General features: G+C 49.9%; 1 protein-coding gene across 1 annotated transcript in view; it reads right to left on the reverse strand.

Moving 5' to 3' along the window:
• The window catches only part of SRCAP (Snf2 related CREBBP activator protein), a 90950-nt gene that overhangs the window by 65732 nt on the left and 10029 nt on the right, over positions 1–15189 (reverse strand). The window contains exons 4-10 of the mRNA XM_077789550.1: positions 14814–14961; positions 12343–12401; positions 11398–11479; positions 9943–10032; positions 4332–4427; positions 3689–3771; positions 790–903 (exon numbers count right to left, since the gene is read on the reverse strand). Coding sequence (XP_077645676.1) covers positions 790–903; positions 3689–3771; positions 4332–4427; positions 9943–10032; positions 11398–11479; positions 12343–12401; positions 14814–14961 — 672 coding nt within the window. The remainder of the gene's footprint in view (positions 1–789; positions 904–3688; positions 3772–4331; positions 4428–9942; positions 10033–11397; positions 11480–12342; positions 12402–14813; positions 14962–15189) is intronic.

Genomic DNA, 15189 nt, shown 5'->3' on the forward strand with positions numbered 1-15189 from the left:
TTGAGACAGTCCCAGTCAGGTCCAGGTGAGTCCCAGGAACTCCCAGGTGAGTCCCAGGTACCCCCAGGTGTGTCCCAGGTGAGTCCCAGGTACCCTGAGGTACCCCCAGGTGAGTCCCAGGTGAGTCCCAGGTACCCTGAGATACCCCAAGGTGAGTCCCAGGTGAGTCAGTCCCAGTTGAGTCAGTCCCAGTCAGTCCCAGGTGAGCCCCAGGTGTGTCACAGGTGTGTCACAGGTACCCCCAGGTGAGCCCCAGGTAACCCCGCCCCCAGCCCAGCCCGATGTGCTGGTACTCGCGCAGCGTGCCCCGCAGCAGGTGAGGGATCGGCGTCTTCACCTGCCCAGGTGACACAGGTGAGCCCCACGTGAGTCACAGGTACCCCCAGGTGAGTCCCAGATACCCCCAGGTGAGTCCCAGGTACCCCCAGGTGAGTCCCAGGTGAGTCCCAGGTACCCTGAGGTACCCCAAGGTGTGTCCCAGGTGAGTCAGTCCCAGTTGAGTCAGTCCCAGGTGAGTCCCAGGTGAGTCCCAGGTACCCCAGGTGTACCCAGGTGTATCTCAGGTGTGCCCAGGTGTATCTCAGCTGTACCCAAGTGTATCTCAGGTGTGCCCAGGTGTGCCCAGGTGTGCCAGGTGTGCCCAGGTGTATCCCAGGTGTGCCCAGGTGTGCCCAGCTGTACCCAGGTGTATCCCAGGTGTACCCAGGTGTATCCCAGGTGTGCCCAGGTGTATATCAGGTGTATCCCAGGTGTACCCAGGTGTGCCCAGGTGTGCCCAGGTGTGCTCACCTGCGTCGTTGCCAGCGTGTACCCCTTGGGCTGCAGGCTCTCTGCGGCCGCCGCGATGTCGCTGATCTCCTTCTTGGGGGCGGGGCCGGCGGGCGGGGCCGGGCCGGAGCTCACCTGCGCAGGTGAGCCAAATTCGGGAATTTGGGGAGATTCGGGGGAATTTGGGATTTTGGGGGGGATTTTGGGAATTTTGGGGGGATTTTTGGGGGAAATTTGGGATTTTTGCAGAAAATTTGGGATTTTTGGGGGAAAATTTGGGATTTTTGGGGGAAATTTGGGAATTTTGGGGGGGATTTTTGGGGGGGAATTTTGGGGGGGATTTATGGGGAAATTTGGGATTTTTGGGGGGATTTTGGGATTTTTGGGGGGATTTTTGGGGGAAATTTAGGAATTCTGGGGGGATTTTTGGAGGAAAAGTTTGGGAAGTTTTGGGGGGGTTTTTGGGGAAAATTTGGGATTTTTGGGGGGAAATTTGGGATTTTTGGGGGGATTTTGAGGGGGAAATTTGGGAATTTTTGGGGGGATTTTTTGGGAATTTTTGGGGTGAATTTTGGGAATTTTTCGGGGGAAATTTGGGAGGTTTTGGGTGGAAATTTGGGAGTTTTTGGCAGGATTTTTGGGGAAAATTTGGGATTTTGGGGGAAAATGTGGGAAATTTTGGGGAGAAATTTGGGGTTTTTTGAGAGGAAATTTTGGATTTTTGGGGGGATTTTTGGTGAAAATTTAGAAATTTTGGGCGGGAATTTGGGATTTTTGGGGGAATTTTTGGGGGGAATTTTGGGAATTTTTGGGGGGATTTTTGGGGGAAATTTGGGAATTTTTGGGGGGATTTTGGGGGAAAAATTTGGAATTTTTGGGGGGGATTTTTGCAGGGAAATTTGGAATTTTTGGGGATTTTTGCGGGGCAATTTGGGATTTTTGGGGGAAATGTGGGAATTTTTGGGGTGTTTTTTGGAGAAAATTTGGAATTTTTGGGGGGAATTTTGAGGGGGAAATTTGGGGGTTTTGGGGGGGATTTTTGAGGAAAATTCAGGAATTTTTGGGGAGATTTTTGGGGAAAATTTGGGATTTTTGGGGGAATTTGGGGAATTTTTTGGGGGGAAATCTGGGAAATTTTGGGGGGAAATTTGGGGTTATTGAGGGGAAATTTGGGATTTTTGGGGGAAATTTGGAAATTTTGAGCGGGAATTTGGGATTTTTGGGGGTGAATTTTGGAAATTTTTGGAGGGAAATTTGGGAATTTTTACGGGGATTTTTGGGGGAAAATGTTTTGATTTTTAGGGGCATTTTTGTGGGGATTTTCAAGAATTTTTGGGGGGATTTTGGGGGAAAAATTTGGGATTTTGGGAGGGATTTTTGGGGGGATTTTTGGGGGAGAAATTTGGGATTGTTGTGGGAAATTTAAGAATTTCTGGGGGGATTTTTGGGGGAAATTTGGGATTTTTGGGGGATTTTTGGGGGGTATTTGGGGGGGTATTTTGGGGGAATTTTGGGGGTATTTTGGGGTATTTTTGGGTGGATTTTTGGGAATTTTCAGGGGTATTTTTGTGGGAATTTTTGGGTGGATTTTGGGGAATATTTTGGGGGATTTTGGGGAATATTTTGGGGGTATTTTTGGGTATTTTGGGGGGATTTTGGGGTATTTTGGTGGATTTTCAGGAATATTTTGGGGGGATTTTGGGGGATTTTCGGGAATATTTTGGGGGATTTTTGGGGGTATTTTGGGGGATTTTCAGGAATATTTTGGGGGTATTTTGGGGGATTTTTGGAGGTATTTCGAGGTGTTTTCGGGAATATTTTGGGGTATTTTTGTGGGAATTTTTGGGGTATTTTTGGGAGTATTTCGGGGAATATTTGGGGGGATTTTGGGGGATTTTGGGGGGTATTTTCGGGAATATTTTGGGGGTATTTTGGGGGATTTTCGGGAATATTTTGGGGGTATTTTGGGGGATTTTTGGGGGTATTTTCGGGAATATTTTGGGGTATTTTCGGGGTATTTTTTTGGGGGGTATTTCAGGGTATTTGGGGGAATATTTGGGGGTATTTTGGGGGGTATTTTGGTGGATTTTGGGGAATGTTTTGGGGTATTTTGGGGTATTTTGGTGGATTTTCGGGAGTATTTTGGGGAATTCTTGGGAATATTTTGGGGTATTTTTGTGGGAATTTTTGGGGAATATTTTGGGGTATTTTTGAGTATTTTGGTGGATTTTGGGGAATATTTGGGGGTATTTTTGGGGGCATTTTGGGGTATTTTGGGGAATATTTGGGGGTATTTTTGGGGGCATTTTGGCGGATTTTGGGGAATATTTTGGAGTATTTTTGGGGGTATTTTTGGGAATATTTTGGGGTACTTTGGGGTATTTTGGGGAATATTTTGGGTTATTTTGGGGGTATTTTGGGGAATATTTTGGAGTATTTTTTGGGGTATATTGGGGGATTTTTGGGAATATTTTGGGGTATTTTTGTGGGAATTTTTGGGGTATTTTCGGGGGTATTTCGGGGTATTTTGGTGGATTTTCGGGAGTATTTTGGGGGATTTTGGGGAATATTTGGAGGTATTTTTGGGGGTATTTCGGGGTATTTTGGGGAATATTTTGGGGTATTTTTGGGGGTATTTCGGGGTATTTTTGGGAATATTTTGGGTTATTTTGGGGGTATTTTTGTGGGTATTTTGGTGGATTTTGGGGAATATTTGGGGGTATTTTGGGGAATATTTTGGGGTATTTTTGGGTATTTTGGGGAATATTTGGGGGGGTATTTTGGTGGATTTTGGGGAATATTTGGGGGTATTTTGGGTATTTTGGGGTATTTTTGGGTGTTTTGGGCTCACCTGGGCGGGCGGGGGCGGGGCCGCCCCTCCCCCCCGGGGCTCGGCCGCCGGCCCCTCCCCCCCCCCCTCCCCCTCCTCCTCCTCCTCCTCCTCGGCCTCGTCGTCGTCGTCGTCGTCATCGTCCTCGTCATCGGTGTCACCGCCAGGTGAGTCTGGGGACAGGTGAGACACAGGTGAGACACCCGGACAGGTGAGATGGACAGGCGAGACATGGACAGGTGAGACATGGACAGGTGAGACATGGACAGGTGAGACACGGACAGGTGAGATGGACAGGTGAGATAGGACAGGTGAGACATGGACAGGTGAGACATGGACAGGTGAGATGGACAGGTGAGATGGGACAGGTGAGATGGACAGGTGAGACATGGACAGGTGAGATGGACAGGTGAGATGGGACAGGTGAGATGGATAGGTGAGATGGACAGGTGAGATGGACAGGTGAGACATGGACAGGTGAGATGGACAGGTGAGATGGACAGGTGAGATGGACAGGTGAGATGGACAGGTGAGACACAGGTGAGATGGGACAGGTGAGATGGACAGGTGAGACATGGACAGGTGAGATGGACAGGTGAGATGGGACAGGTGAGTTTGGGGACAGGTGAGACACCTGGGGGGCTTGGGACACACCTGCACACACACACCTGTACAGACGCACCTGCACACACACACACGTGCGCACACGCGTGTTCACGCGTGCCCGGCTCACCTGAGCGCGTGCTGCTGGCGCCGGGCCCCGAGTCGCAGTCGGAGTCGGCGAAGGCGCCGCGGTAACGCTGCAGCAGCTCCTCCATGGGCAGCGCACCTGCAACACGGCGGGCACACCTGGGCACACCTGGGCACACCTGGGGGCACCTGGGGGCACCTGGGCACACCTGGGCACACCTGGGCACACCTGGGGACACCTGGGGGCCCCGGGTGAAGTTCTCGGTGGCTCCCGGGTGGATCTGGTGGGGGCCCAGCGCGGTTTGGGGAAAATTTGGGGGTTTTGGGGCTGATTTTGGGGCATTTTGGGTCATTTTGGGACATTTGGGGCTTCAGAACTAATTTTGGGATATTTTGGGTCATTTTGGGACATTTTGGGTCATTTTGGGACATTTTGGGAGATCAAGGCTGATTTTTAAGTATTTTGGGTCATTTTGGGTCATTCTGAAGTTTTCAGGCTGATTTTGGGTCATTTTGGGTAATTTTGGGGTTTCAAGTCTGATTTTGGGTCATTTTGGGATTTTCAGGGCGAATTTTGGGTCATTTTGGAACATTTTGGGACATTTTGGGTCATTTTGGGACATTTTGGGAGGTCAAGGCTGATTTTTAAGTATTTTGGGTCATTTTAGGTCATTTTGGGGTTCCAAGGCTGATTTTGGGTCATTTTGGGTCATTCTGAAGTTTTCAGGCTGTTTTTGGGTCATTTTGGGGCATTTTGGGGTTCCAAGGCTGATTTTTGGGTAATTTTGGGTCATTTGGGGCTTTAGAGATCATTTTGGGACATTTTGGCTCATTTTTGGGGTTTTCAGAACTGATTTTGGGTCATTTTAGGTAATTCTGAAGTTTTCAGGCTTATTTTGGGTCATTTTGGGTTATTTTGGGATTTTCAGGGCGAATTTTGGGTCATTTTGGGGAATTCAGGGTGAATTTTGGGGTTTCAAGGCTGATTTTGGGTAATTTTGGGTAATTTTGGGGTTTCAAGGCTGATTTTGGGTCATTTTGGGATTTCCAGGGCACCTTTTGGATAATTTCGGATAATTTCGGATTACTTTCAGTAATTTTGAAATATCCTGGGGTATTTTAAGGTGATTTTGGGGTGTTTTGGGGCGATTTTGGGCGACTTTTTGGGGCATTTTCTGGGTGATTTTTTGGGGTAATTTCTGGGGGATTTTGGGTGATTTTTTTGGGGTATTTCCTGGATGATTTTGGGGTATTTTTGAGGTGATTTTTTGGGATATTTTCTGGGTGATTTTGGGTGATTTTTGGGATATTTTCTGGGGGATTTTGGGTGATTTTGGGGGTATTTTCTGGGTGATTTTGGGTCAATTTTTTTTATATTTTCAGGGGGATTTTGGGTGACTTTTTGGGGTATTTTTGGGTGATTTGGGTGATTTTTGGGATATTTCCTGGATGATTTTGGGTGATTTTTGGGGTGCTTTTGGGTGATTTTTGGGATATTTTCTGGGGGATTTTGGGTGTTTTTTGGGGTATTTTTGGGTGATTTTGGGTGATTTTTGGGATATTTTCTGGGTGATTTTGGGTGATTTTTTGTGGTATTTTTGGGTGATTTTGGGGTATTTTTGGGGTGATTTGGGGTGATTTTGGGTGTTCCTGCCCCTTACCCTCCCTGGCCAGGTTGTCCAGCTCCTGCTGGTGGTTTTGGGTGATTTTCGGGTGATTTTTTTGGGGTATTTTCTCGGTGATTTTGGGTCAATTTTTTTTATGTTTTCAGGGGGATTTTGGGTGACTTTTTGGGGTATTTTTGGGTGATTTTGGGTGATTTTTTTGGGGTATTTTCTGGGTGATTTTGGGGTATTTTTGGGGTGATTTTTGGGATATTTCTGGGTGATTTTTTGGGATATTTCCTGGGTGACTTTGGGGGATTTTTTGGGGTATTTTCTGGGTGATTTTGGGGTATTTTTGGGGTGATTTTGGGGTATTTTTTGGGTGATTTTCTGGGGGATTTTGGTTTATTTTTTGGGGTATTTTTGAGTGATTTTGGGTGATTTTTTGGGGATATTTCCTGGGTGATTTTGGGTGATTTTTTTGGGGTATTTCCTGGGGGATTTTTGGTGATTTTTTTGGGGTATTTTTGGGTGATTTTGGAGTATTTTTGGGGTGATTTTGGGTGTTCCTGCCCCTTACCCTCCCTGGCCAGGTCGTCCAGCTCCTGCTGGTGGTTTTGGGTGATTTTTTTGGGGTATTTTTGGGTGATTTTGGGTGATGTTTGTTTTGTATTTTCTGGGTGATTTTGGGTGATTTTCTGGGGGATTTTGGTTTATTTTTTGGGGTATTTTTGAGTGATTTTGGGTGATTTTTGGGGATATTTTCTGGGGGGTTTTGGAGGATTTTGGGGTATTTTTTTGGGGTATTTTTTGTGATTTTTTTGGGGTATTTCCTGGGTGATTTTGGGGTATTTTTGGGGTGATTTCTGGGATATTTCCTGGGTGATTTTTTGGGATATTTCCTAGGTGATTTTGGGTGATTTTTTTGGGGTATTTTTGGTGATTTTGGGTGATTTTTTTAGGGGTATTTCTGGGGAATTTTGGGATATTTTCTGGGTGATTTTTGGGGATATTTTCTGGGAGATTTTGGGTGATTTTTGGGATATTTTCTGGGTGATTTTGGGGTATTTTTGGGGTGATTTGGGGTGATTTTGGGTGTTCCTGCCCCTTACCCTCCCTGGCCAGGTCGTCCAGCTCCTGCTGGTGGTTTTGGGTGATTTTTTTTGGGTTATTTTTTCAGTGATTTTGGGTGATGTTTGTTTTGTATTTTCTGGGGGATTTTTGGGTGATTTTTGGGGTATTTTTGGGTGATTTTGGGTGATTTTTGGGATATTTTCTGGGGGATTTCGGGTGATTTTTTGGGGTATTTTCTGGGTGACTTTGGGTGATTTTTGGGATATTTTATGGGTGATTTTGGGTGATTTTTGGGGTATTTCTGGGTGATTTTGGGTATTTTTGGGTGATTTTGGGGTATTTTTGGGGTGATTTGGGGTGTTCCTGCTCCTTACCCTCCCTGGCCAGGTCGTCCAGCTCCTGCTGGTGGTTTTGGGTGATTTTTTTTGGGTTATTTTTCAGTGATTTTGGGTGATGTTTGTTTTGTATTTTCTGGGGGATTTTGGGTGATTTTTTGGGGTATTTTGGGGTGATTTTGGGTGATTTTTGGGGATATTTTCTGGGGGATTTTGGGTGATTTTTGGGGTGATTTTTGGGATGTTTTCTGGGGGTTTTGGGTGATTTTTTTGGGGTATTTTTGGGTGATTTTGGGTGATTTTTGGATATTTTCTGGGGGTTTTGGTGATTTTCTTGGGATATTTTCTGGGGGTTTTGGGTGATTTTTTTTGGGGTATTTTCTGGGGGATTTTGGGTGATTTTTGGGATATTTTCTGGGGGATTTTGGATGATTTTTGGGGTATTTCCTGGGTGATTTTGGGGTATTTTTGGAGTGATTTCAGGTGATTTTGGGTGTTCCTGCCCCTTACCCTCCTTGGCCAGGTCGTCCAGCTCCTGCTGGTGGTTTTGGGTGATTTTTTTGGGGTATTTTTCAGTGATTTTGGGTGATGTTTGTTTTGTATTTTCTGGGGGATTTTGGTTTATTTTTTGGGGTATTTTTGAGTGATTTTGGGTGATTTTTGGGGATATTTTCTGGGGGGTTTTGGGTAATTTTTTGGGGTATTTTCTGGGGGGTTTTGGAGGATTTTGGGGTATTTTTTTGGGGTATTTTGGGTGATTTTTTTGGGGTATTTCCTGGGTGATTTTGGCGTATTTTTAGGTGATTTTTGGGATATTTCCTGGGTGATTTTTTGGGATATTTCCTAGGTGATTTTTTTGGGGTATTTTTGGGTGATTTTGGGTGATTTTTTTGGGGGTATTTTCTGGGGAATTTTGGGATATTTTCTGGGTGATTTTTGGGGATATTTCCTGGGTGACTTTGGGTGATTTTTTGGGATATTTCCTGGGTGATTTTGGGGTATTTTTGGGGTGATTTCAGGTGATTTTGGCTGTTTCTGCCCCTTACCCTCCCTGGCCAGGTCGTCCAGCTCCTGCTGGTGGTTTTGGGTGATTTTTTTGGGGTATTTTTGGGTGATTTTGGGTGATTTTTGGGATATTTTCTGGGGGATTTCGGGTGATTTTTTGGGGGTATTTTCTGGGTGATTTTGGGTGATTTTTGGGATATTTTATGGGTGATTTTGGGTGATTTTTGGGGTATTTCCTGGGTGACTTTGGGTGATTTTTGGGATATTTTCTGGGTGATTTTTTGGGATATTTCCTGGGTGACTTTGGGTGATTTTTGGGGGTATTTCCTGGGTGATTTTGGGGTATTTTTGGGGTGATTTCAGGTGATTTTGGGTGTTCCTGCCCCTTACCCTCCCTGGCCAGGTTGTCCAGCTCCTGCTGGTGGTTTTGGGTGATTTTTTTGGGGTATTTTTGGGTGATTTTGGGTGATTTTTGGGATATTTTCTGGGGGATTTTGGTTGATTTTTTGGGGAATTTTTGGGTGATTTTGGGGTATTTTTGGGGTATTTTTGGGGTGATTTTGGGTGTTCCTGCCCCTTACCCTCCCTGGCCAGGTCGCCCAGCTCCTGCTGGTGGTTTTGGGTGATTTTTTTGGGGTATTTTTGGGTGATTTTGGGTGATGTTTGTTTTGTATTTTCTGGGGGATTTTGGGTGATTTTTTTGGGGTATTTTTGGGTGATTTTGGGGTGATTTTGGGGATATTTTCTGGGGGTTTTGGGTGATTTTTTTGGGGTGATTTTTGGGATATTTTCTGGGGGATTTTGGATGATTTTTTTTGGGTATTTTCTGGGTGATTTTGGGGTATTTTTGGGGTGATTTCAGGTGATTTTGGGTGTTCCTGCCCCTTACCCTCCCTGGCCAGGTCGTCCAGCTCCTGCTGGTGGTTTTGGGTGATTTTTTGGGGTATTTTTGGGTGATTTTGGGTGATGTTTGTTTTGTATTTTCTGGGGGATTTTGGGTGATTTTTGGGGTATTTTTGGGTGATTTTGGGTGATTTTTGGGATATTTTCTGGGGGATTTCGGGTGATTTTTTGGGGGTATTTTCTGGGTGATTTTGGGTGATTTTTGGGATATTTTATGGGTGATTTTGGGTGATTTTTTTGGGATATTTTCTGGGTGACTTTGGGTGATTTTTGGGATATTTTATGGGTGATTTTGGGTGATTTTTTGGGATATTTCCTGGGTGACTTTGGGTGATTTTTGGGGGTATTTTCTGGGTGATTTTGGGGTATTTTTGGGGTGATTTTGGGTGTTCCTGCCCCTTACCCTCCCTGGCCAGGTCGTCCAGCTCCTGCTGGTGGTTTTGGGTGATTTTTTTGGGGTATTTTTCAGTGATTTTGGGTGATGTTTGTTTTGTATTTTCTGGGGGATTTTGGGTGATTTTTTGGGGTATTTTTGGGTGATTTTGGGTGATTTTTGGGATATTTTCTGGGGGGTTTTGGGTGATTTTTTTGGGGTATTTTCTGGGTGATTTTGGGGTGATTTTGGGTGATTTTTGGGATATTTTCTGGGGGATTTTGGGTGATTTTTTTGGGGGTATTTTCTGGGTGATTTTGGGGTATTTTTGGGGTGATTTTGGGTGTTCCTGCCCCTTACCCTCCCTGGCCAGGTCGTCCAGCTCCTGCTGGTGGTCGACGTCGCCCTCGAGGCGCTCCTGGGCCGCGATCGTGTCCTCCTCGTCCTCACCTGCCACAAAACGGCACCAAAATTCACCAAAACGGCGCCAAAATGGGGAAAAATGGACCGAAATGGGAAAAATGGACCGAAATGGGAAAAAATGGCACCGAAATGGGAAAAAATGGCACCAAAATGGGAAAAAATGGCACTGAAATGGCAAAAAATGGCAAAAAATGGCAGCAAAATGGATAAAAATGGTAAAAAACGGCACCAAAATTCACCAAAATGGCACCAAATTGATCAAAATGGCACCAAAATAGTAAAAAATGGCAAAAAATGGTAAATGGTAAAAAATGGCCAAAAAAATTCCCTGAAATTGTAAAAAATGGCACCAAAATGGTAAAAAATGACAAGAAATGGTAAAAAATGGCAAAAATTTTTACCGAAATGGTAAAAAATGACACAAAAATGGTAAAAAATGCCAAAAAATGGTAAAAAATGGCGAAAAATGGTAAAAAATGGTAAAAAATGACACAAAATGGCACCAAAATGATAAAAAATGACAAAAAATGGTAAAAAATGGTAAAAAAATTCACTGAAATGGTAAGAAATAGCCTCAAAATGATAAAAAATGGCACCAAAATGGTAAAAAATGGCAAAAAATGGTAAAAAATTGTAAAAAACTGCCAAAAAAATTCACTGAAATGGTAAAAAATGTCACCAAAATGGTAAAAAATGGTAAAGAATGGCAAAAAATTTTACCAAAATGGTAAAAAATGACACAAAATTGGTAAAAAATGCCAAAAAATGGTAAAAAATGGCAACAAATGGTAAAAAATCATAAAAAATGACACAAAATGGCACCAAAATGATAAAAAATGACAAAAAAATGGTAAAAAATGGCAACAAATGGTAAAAAATGGTAAAAAATGACACAAAATGGCACCAAAATGATAAAAAATGACAAAAAATGGTAAAAAATGGTAAAAAATGGCAAAAAAATTCACTGAAATGGTAAGAAATGGCCCCAAAATGATAAAAAATGGCAAAAAATGGTAAAAAATTGTAAAAAACGGCCAAAAAATTCACTGAAATGGTAAAAAATGGCACCAAAATTGTAAAAAATGGCCAAAAAGTTTCACTGAAATGGTAAAAAATGGCTCCAAAATGATAAAAAGTAGCACCAAAATGATAAAAAATGGCAAAAAATGATTAAAAAATGGCCAAAAATGGTAAAAAATGGTCAAAAAAGGCAAAAAGTTTTACCAAAATGGTAAAAAAATGGCAACAAAAACATAAAAAATGGCAGCAAAATGGTAAAAAATTGTAAAAAATGGCCAAAAAAAAGGTAAAAAATGGCAAAAAGTGTCCAGAGCTGCCCCGTGCGGGTGTCCCCTCCCCTCCCCTCCCCTCCCCCCTCCCCTCCCCCCTGACCTTCCTCCTCCTCGGCCCGGAACTCTTCATCCTCCTCGCGGCGCCCCCAGGGCGGGGGAGGGTCCCGAGGCCGGCCCAGAACCTGGGGGAGGGGCGGGTGGGGGAGGGGCGGGTGAGGGGGGGGGAGGGGTGAGAATGGGGGAGGGGGAGGGGGGAATGGGGGAGGGGCGGGTGAGAATGGGGGAGGGGTGAGAATGGGGGAGGGGCGGGGGGGAGGGGCGGTGAATTCGGGGCGGGGGAGGGGCGGGGTGAGGGTGGTATTTGGGGTGGGGGAGGGGCGGTATTTGGGGTGGGGGTGGGGCGTTACCTGTGGGGGGAGGGGCGGCATTTTGGGGTGGTGGGGGAGGGTTGGGGCAGAATTTTGGGGGAGGAGAAGGGGCGGGGTGGGGGAGGGGTTGTATTTTGGGGGGGGCGGGGGGAGGGGCGGTATTTTGCGGTGGGGGAGGGGCGTTACCTGGTGGGGAGGGGCGTTACCTGTGGGGGAGGGGCTGGGTGGGGGAGGGGCGTTACCTGTGGGGGAGGGGCTGGGTGGGGGAGGGGCGTTACCGCGGGGGGAGGGGCAGGGTGGGGGAGGGGCGTTACCGGGGGGGGAGGGGCTGTATTTGGGGTGGGGGAGGGGCAGGGTGGGGGAGGGGCGTTACCTGTGGGGGAGGGGCTGGGTGGGGGAGGGGCGTTACCTGCGGGGGAGGGGCTGGGTGGGGGAGGGGCGTTACCGGGGGGGGAGGGGCTGTATTTGGGGTGGGGGAGGGGCAGGGTGGGGGAGGGGCGTTACCTGTGAGGGAGGGGCAGGGTGGGGGAGGGGCTGTATTTGGGGTGGGGGAGGGGCGTTACCTGTGGGGGAGGGGCGAGGGGGGAGGGGCGTTACCTGGGGGGGGAGGGGCGTTACCTGTGGGGGAGGGGCTGGGTGGGGGAGGGGCTGTATTTGGGGTGGGGGAGGGGCGTTACCTGTGGGGGGAGGGCGCCCAGCAGCTCCCCCAGGGCTCGGGGGGGGCTCTCGGCCGAGGCTGCGGGAGGAGGGGACGGGTGAGAGAGCAGCACCCACGGGTGAGAGACCAGCACCCACGGGTGAGAGACCAGCACCCATGGGTGGGAGCCCGGCACCCATGGGTGAGAGACCAGCACCCATGGGTGGGAGCCCGGCACCCATGGGTGACACCTGGGCACCCACGGGTGGGAGCTGGGCACCCATGGATGACACCTGGGCACCCACGGGTCAGAGACCAGCACCCATGGGTGACACCCGAGCACCCACAGGTGAGAGACCGGCACCCACGGGTGACACCTGAGCACCCATGGGTGAGAGACCGGCACCCACGGGTGGGAGCTGAGCACCCACGAGTGAGAGACCAGCACCCACGGGTGAGAGACCAGCACCCATGGGTGACACCTGGGCACCCACGGGTGAGAGACCAGCACCCACGGGTGGGAGCTGAGCACCCATGGGTGACACCTGGGCACCCACGGGTGGGAGCCGGGCAGCCATGGGTGACACCTGGGCACTCTTGGGTGGCACCTTAGCACCCAGAGGTGGGAGCTGGGCACCCATGGGTGGCACCTTAGCACCCACGGGTGGGAGCTGAGCACCCACAGGTGAGGGCCCGGCACCCACGGGTGGGAGCTGAGCACCCACAGGTGAGGGCCCGGCACCCACGGGTGGGAGCTGAGCACTCACGGGTGGCACCTGAGCACCCGCGGGTGAGATCCTGGTATCCATGGGCGTCACTTGAGCACCCACGGGTGCCACCAAACCCCTCTCAGATGCCACCAAACCCTTCCCAATCCTCACCAGGTGACCCCAAACCCCTCTGAAACCTCTGCCAGGTGCCACCAAACCCCTCCCAAACCTCACCTGGTGACCGCAAACCCCTCTGAAACCTTTCCCAGGTGCCCTCAAACCCCTCTCAGGTACCTCCAAACCCTCCCAGGTGCCTCCAAACCCCTCCCAAACCCCTCCCAGGTGCCCCCAAACCCCTCCCAAACCTCACCTGGTGACCCCAAACCCCTCTTAAACCCCTCTCAGATGCCTCCAAACCCTCCCAGGTGACCCCAAACCCTCTCAGGTGCCTCCAAACCCCTCCCACACGGTGCCCAGGTGCCCGGGCAGGTGCCCAGGTGCCCGGGCAGTGCCCACCTGCGCAGGTGGCCCTGGGGGCCTGGCCCAGGCTGCGGCTCAGCAGGTGGGAGCAGCGCCCAGGTGACCCCAAACCCCTTTGAAACCTTTCCCAGGTGCCACCAAACCCCTCTCAGATACCTCCAAACCCTCCCAGGTGCCACCAAACCCTTCCCAAATCTCACCTGGTGACCCCAAACCCCTGTGAAACCCATCTCAGGTGCCCTCAAACCCCTCCCAGGTGCCACCAAACCCTCCCAGGTGCCACCAAACCCTCTCAGGTGCCACCAAACCCTTCCCAATCCTCACCTGGTGACCCCAAACCCCTCTGAAACCTCTGCCAGCTGCCACCAAACCCTCCCAGGTGCCACCAAACCCTTCTCAGGTACCTCCAAACCCCTGTGAAACCTTTCCCAGGTGACCCCAAACCCCTCCCAGGTGCCACCAAACCCCTCCCAAACCTCACCTGGTGACCCCAAACCCCTCTGAAACCTTTCCCAGGTGACCCCAAACCCTCCCAGGTGCTCCCAAACCCTTCCCAAACCTCACCAGGTGACCCCAAACCCCTCTTAAACCCCTCTCAGATGCCTCCAAACCCTCCCAGGTGCCACCAAACCCTTCTCAGGTACCTCCAAACCCCTCCCAGGTGCCCGGGCAGTGCCCACCTGCGCAGGTGCCCCTCGGGGCCTGGCCCAGGCTGTGGCTCAGCAGGTGGGAGCAGCGCCCAGGTGACCCCAAACCCCTTTGAAACCTTTCCCAGGTGCCACCAAACCCCTCCCAGGTGCCACCAAACCCCTCCCAGGTGCCCCCAAACCCTTCCCAAACATCACCTGGTGACCCCAAACCCCTCTGAAACCCCTCTCAGATGCCTCCAAACCCTCTCAGGTGCCTCCAAACCCCTCCCACACGGTGCCCAGGTGCCCGGGCAGTGCCCAGGTGCCCGGGCAGTGCCCACCTGCGCAGGTGGCCCTGGGGGCCTGGCCCAGGCTGCGGCTCAGCAGGTGGGAGCAGCGCCCAGGTGACCCCAAACCCCTCTGAAACCTTTCCCAGGTGACCCCAAACCCCTCCCAGGTGCCACCAAACCCCTCCCAGGTGCCACCAAACCCCTCCCAGGTGCCACCAAACCCTCTCAGGTGACCCCAAACCCTTCCCAAACCTCACCAGGTGACCCCAAACCCCTCTGAAACCTCTGCCAGGTGCCACCAAACCCTCTCAGATGCCACCAAACCCTCTCAGGTGCCTCCAAACCCCTCCAAACCCCTCCCAGGTGCCCGGGCAGGTGCCCAGGTGCCCGGGCAGTGCCCACCTGCGCAGGTGGCCCTCGGGGCCTGGCCCAGGCTGCGGCTCAGCAGGTGGGAGTAGCGCTCGGTCTGGCCCACGATGAAGTCCAGCTGCAGGTCCAGCGCCTTCTTGCGCCGCTCCTCCAGCCGCGACTGCTGCTTGAACTGCACCACCTGCGGCACGGGCACCTGTCAGTCAGCACCGGGCACACCTGGGCACACCTGGGCACACCTGGGCACACCTGGGCACCTGTCAGCACCGGGCACACCTGGGCACCGGGCACACCTGGGCACACCTGGGCACCTGTCAGCAACGGGCACACCTGGGCACCGGGCACACCTGGGCACCTGTCAGCACCGGGCACACCTGGGCACCTGGGCACCTGTCAGCACCGGGCACAC

The sequence above is a fragment of the Lonchura striata genome, chromosome 35, assembly GCF_046129695.1.
Source record: "Lonchura striata isolate bLonStr1 chromosome 35, bLonStr1.mat, whole genome shotgun sequence".
In the NCBI taxonomy this organism is placed as follows: Eukaryota; Metazoa; Chordata; class Aves; order Passeriformes; family Estrildidae; genus Lonchura; species Lonchura striata.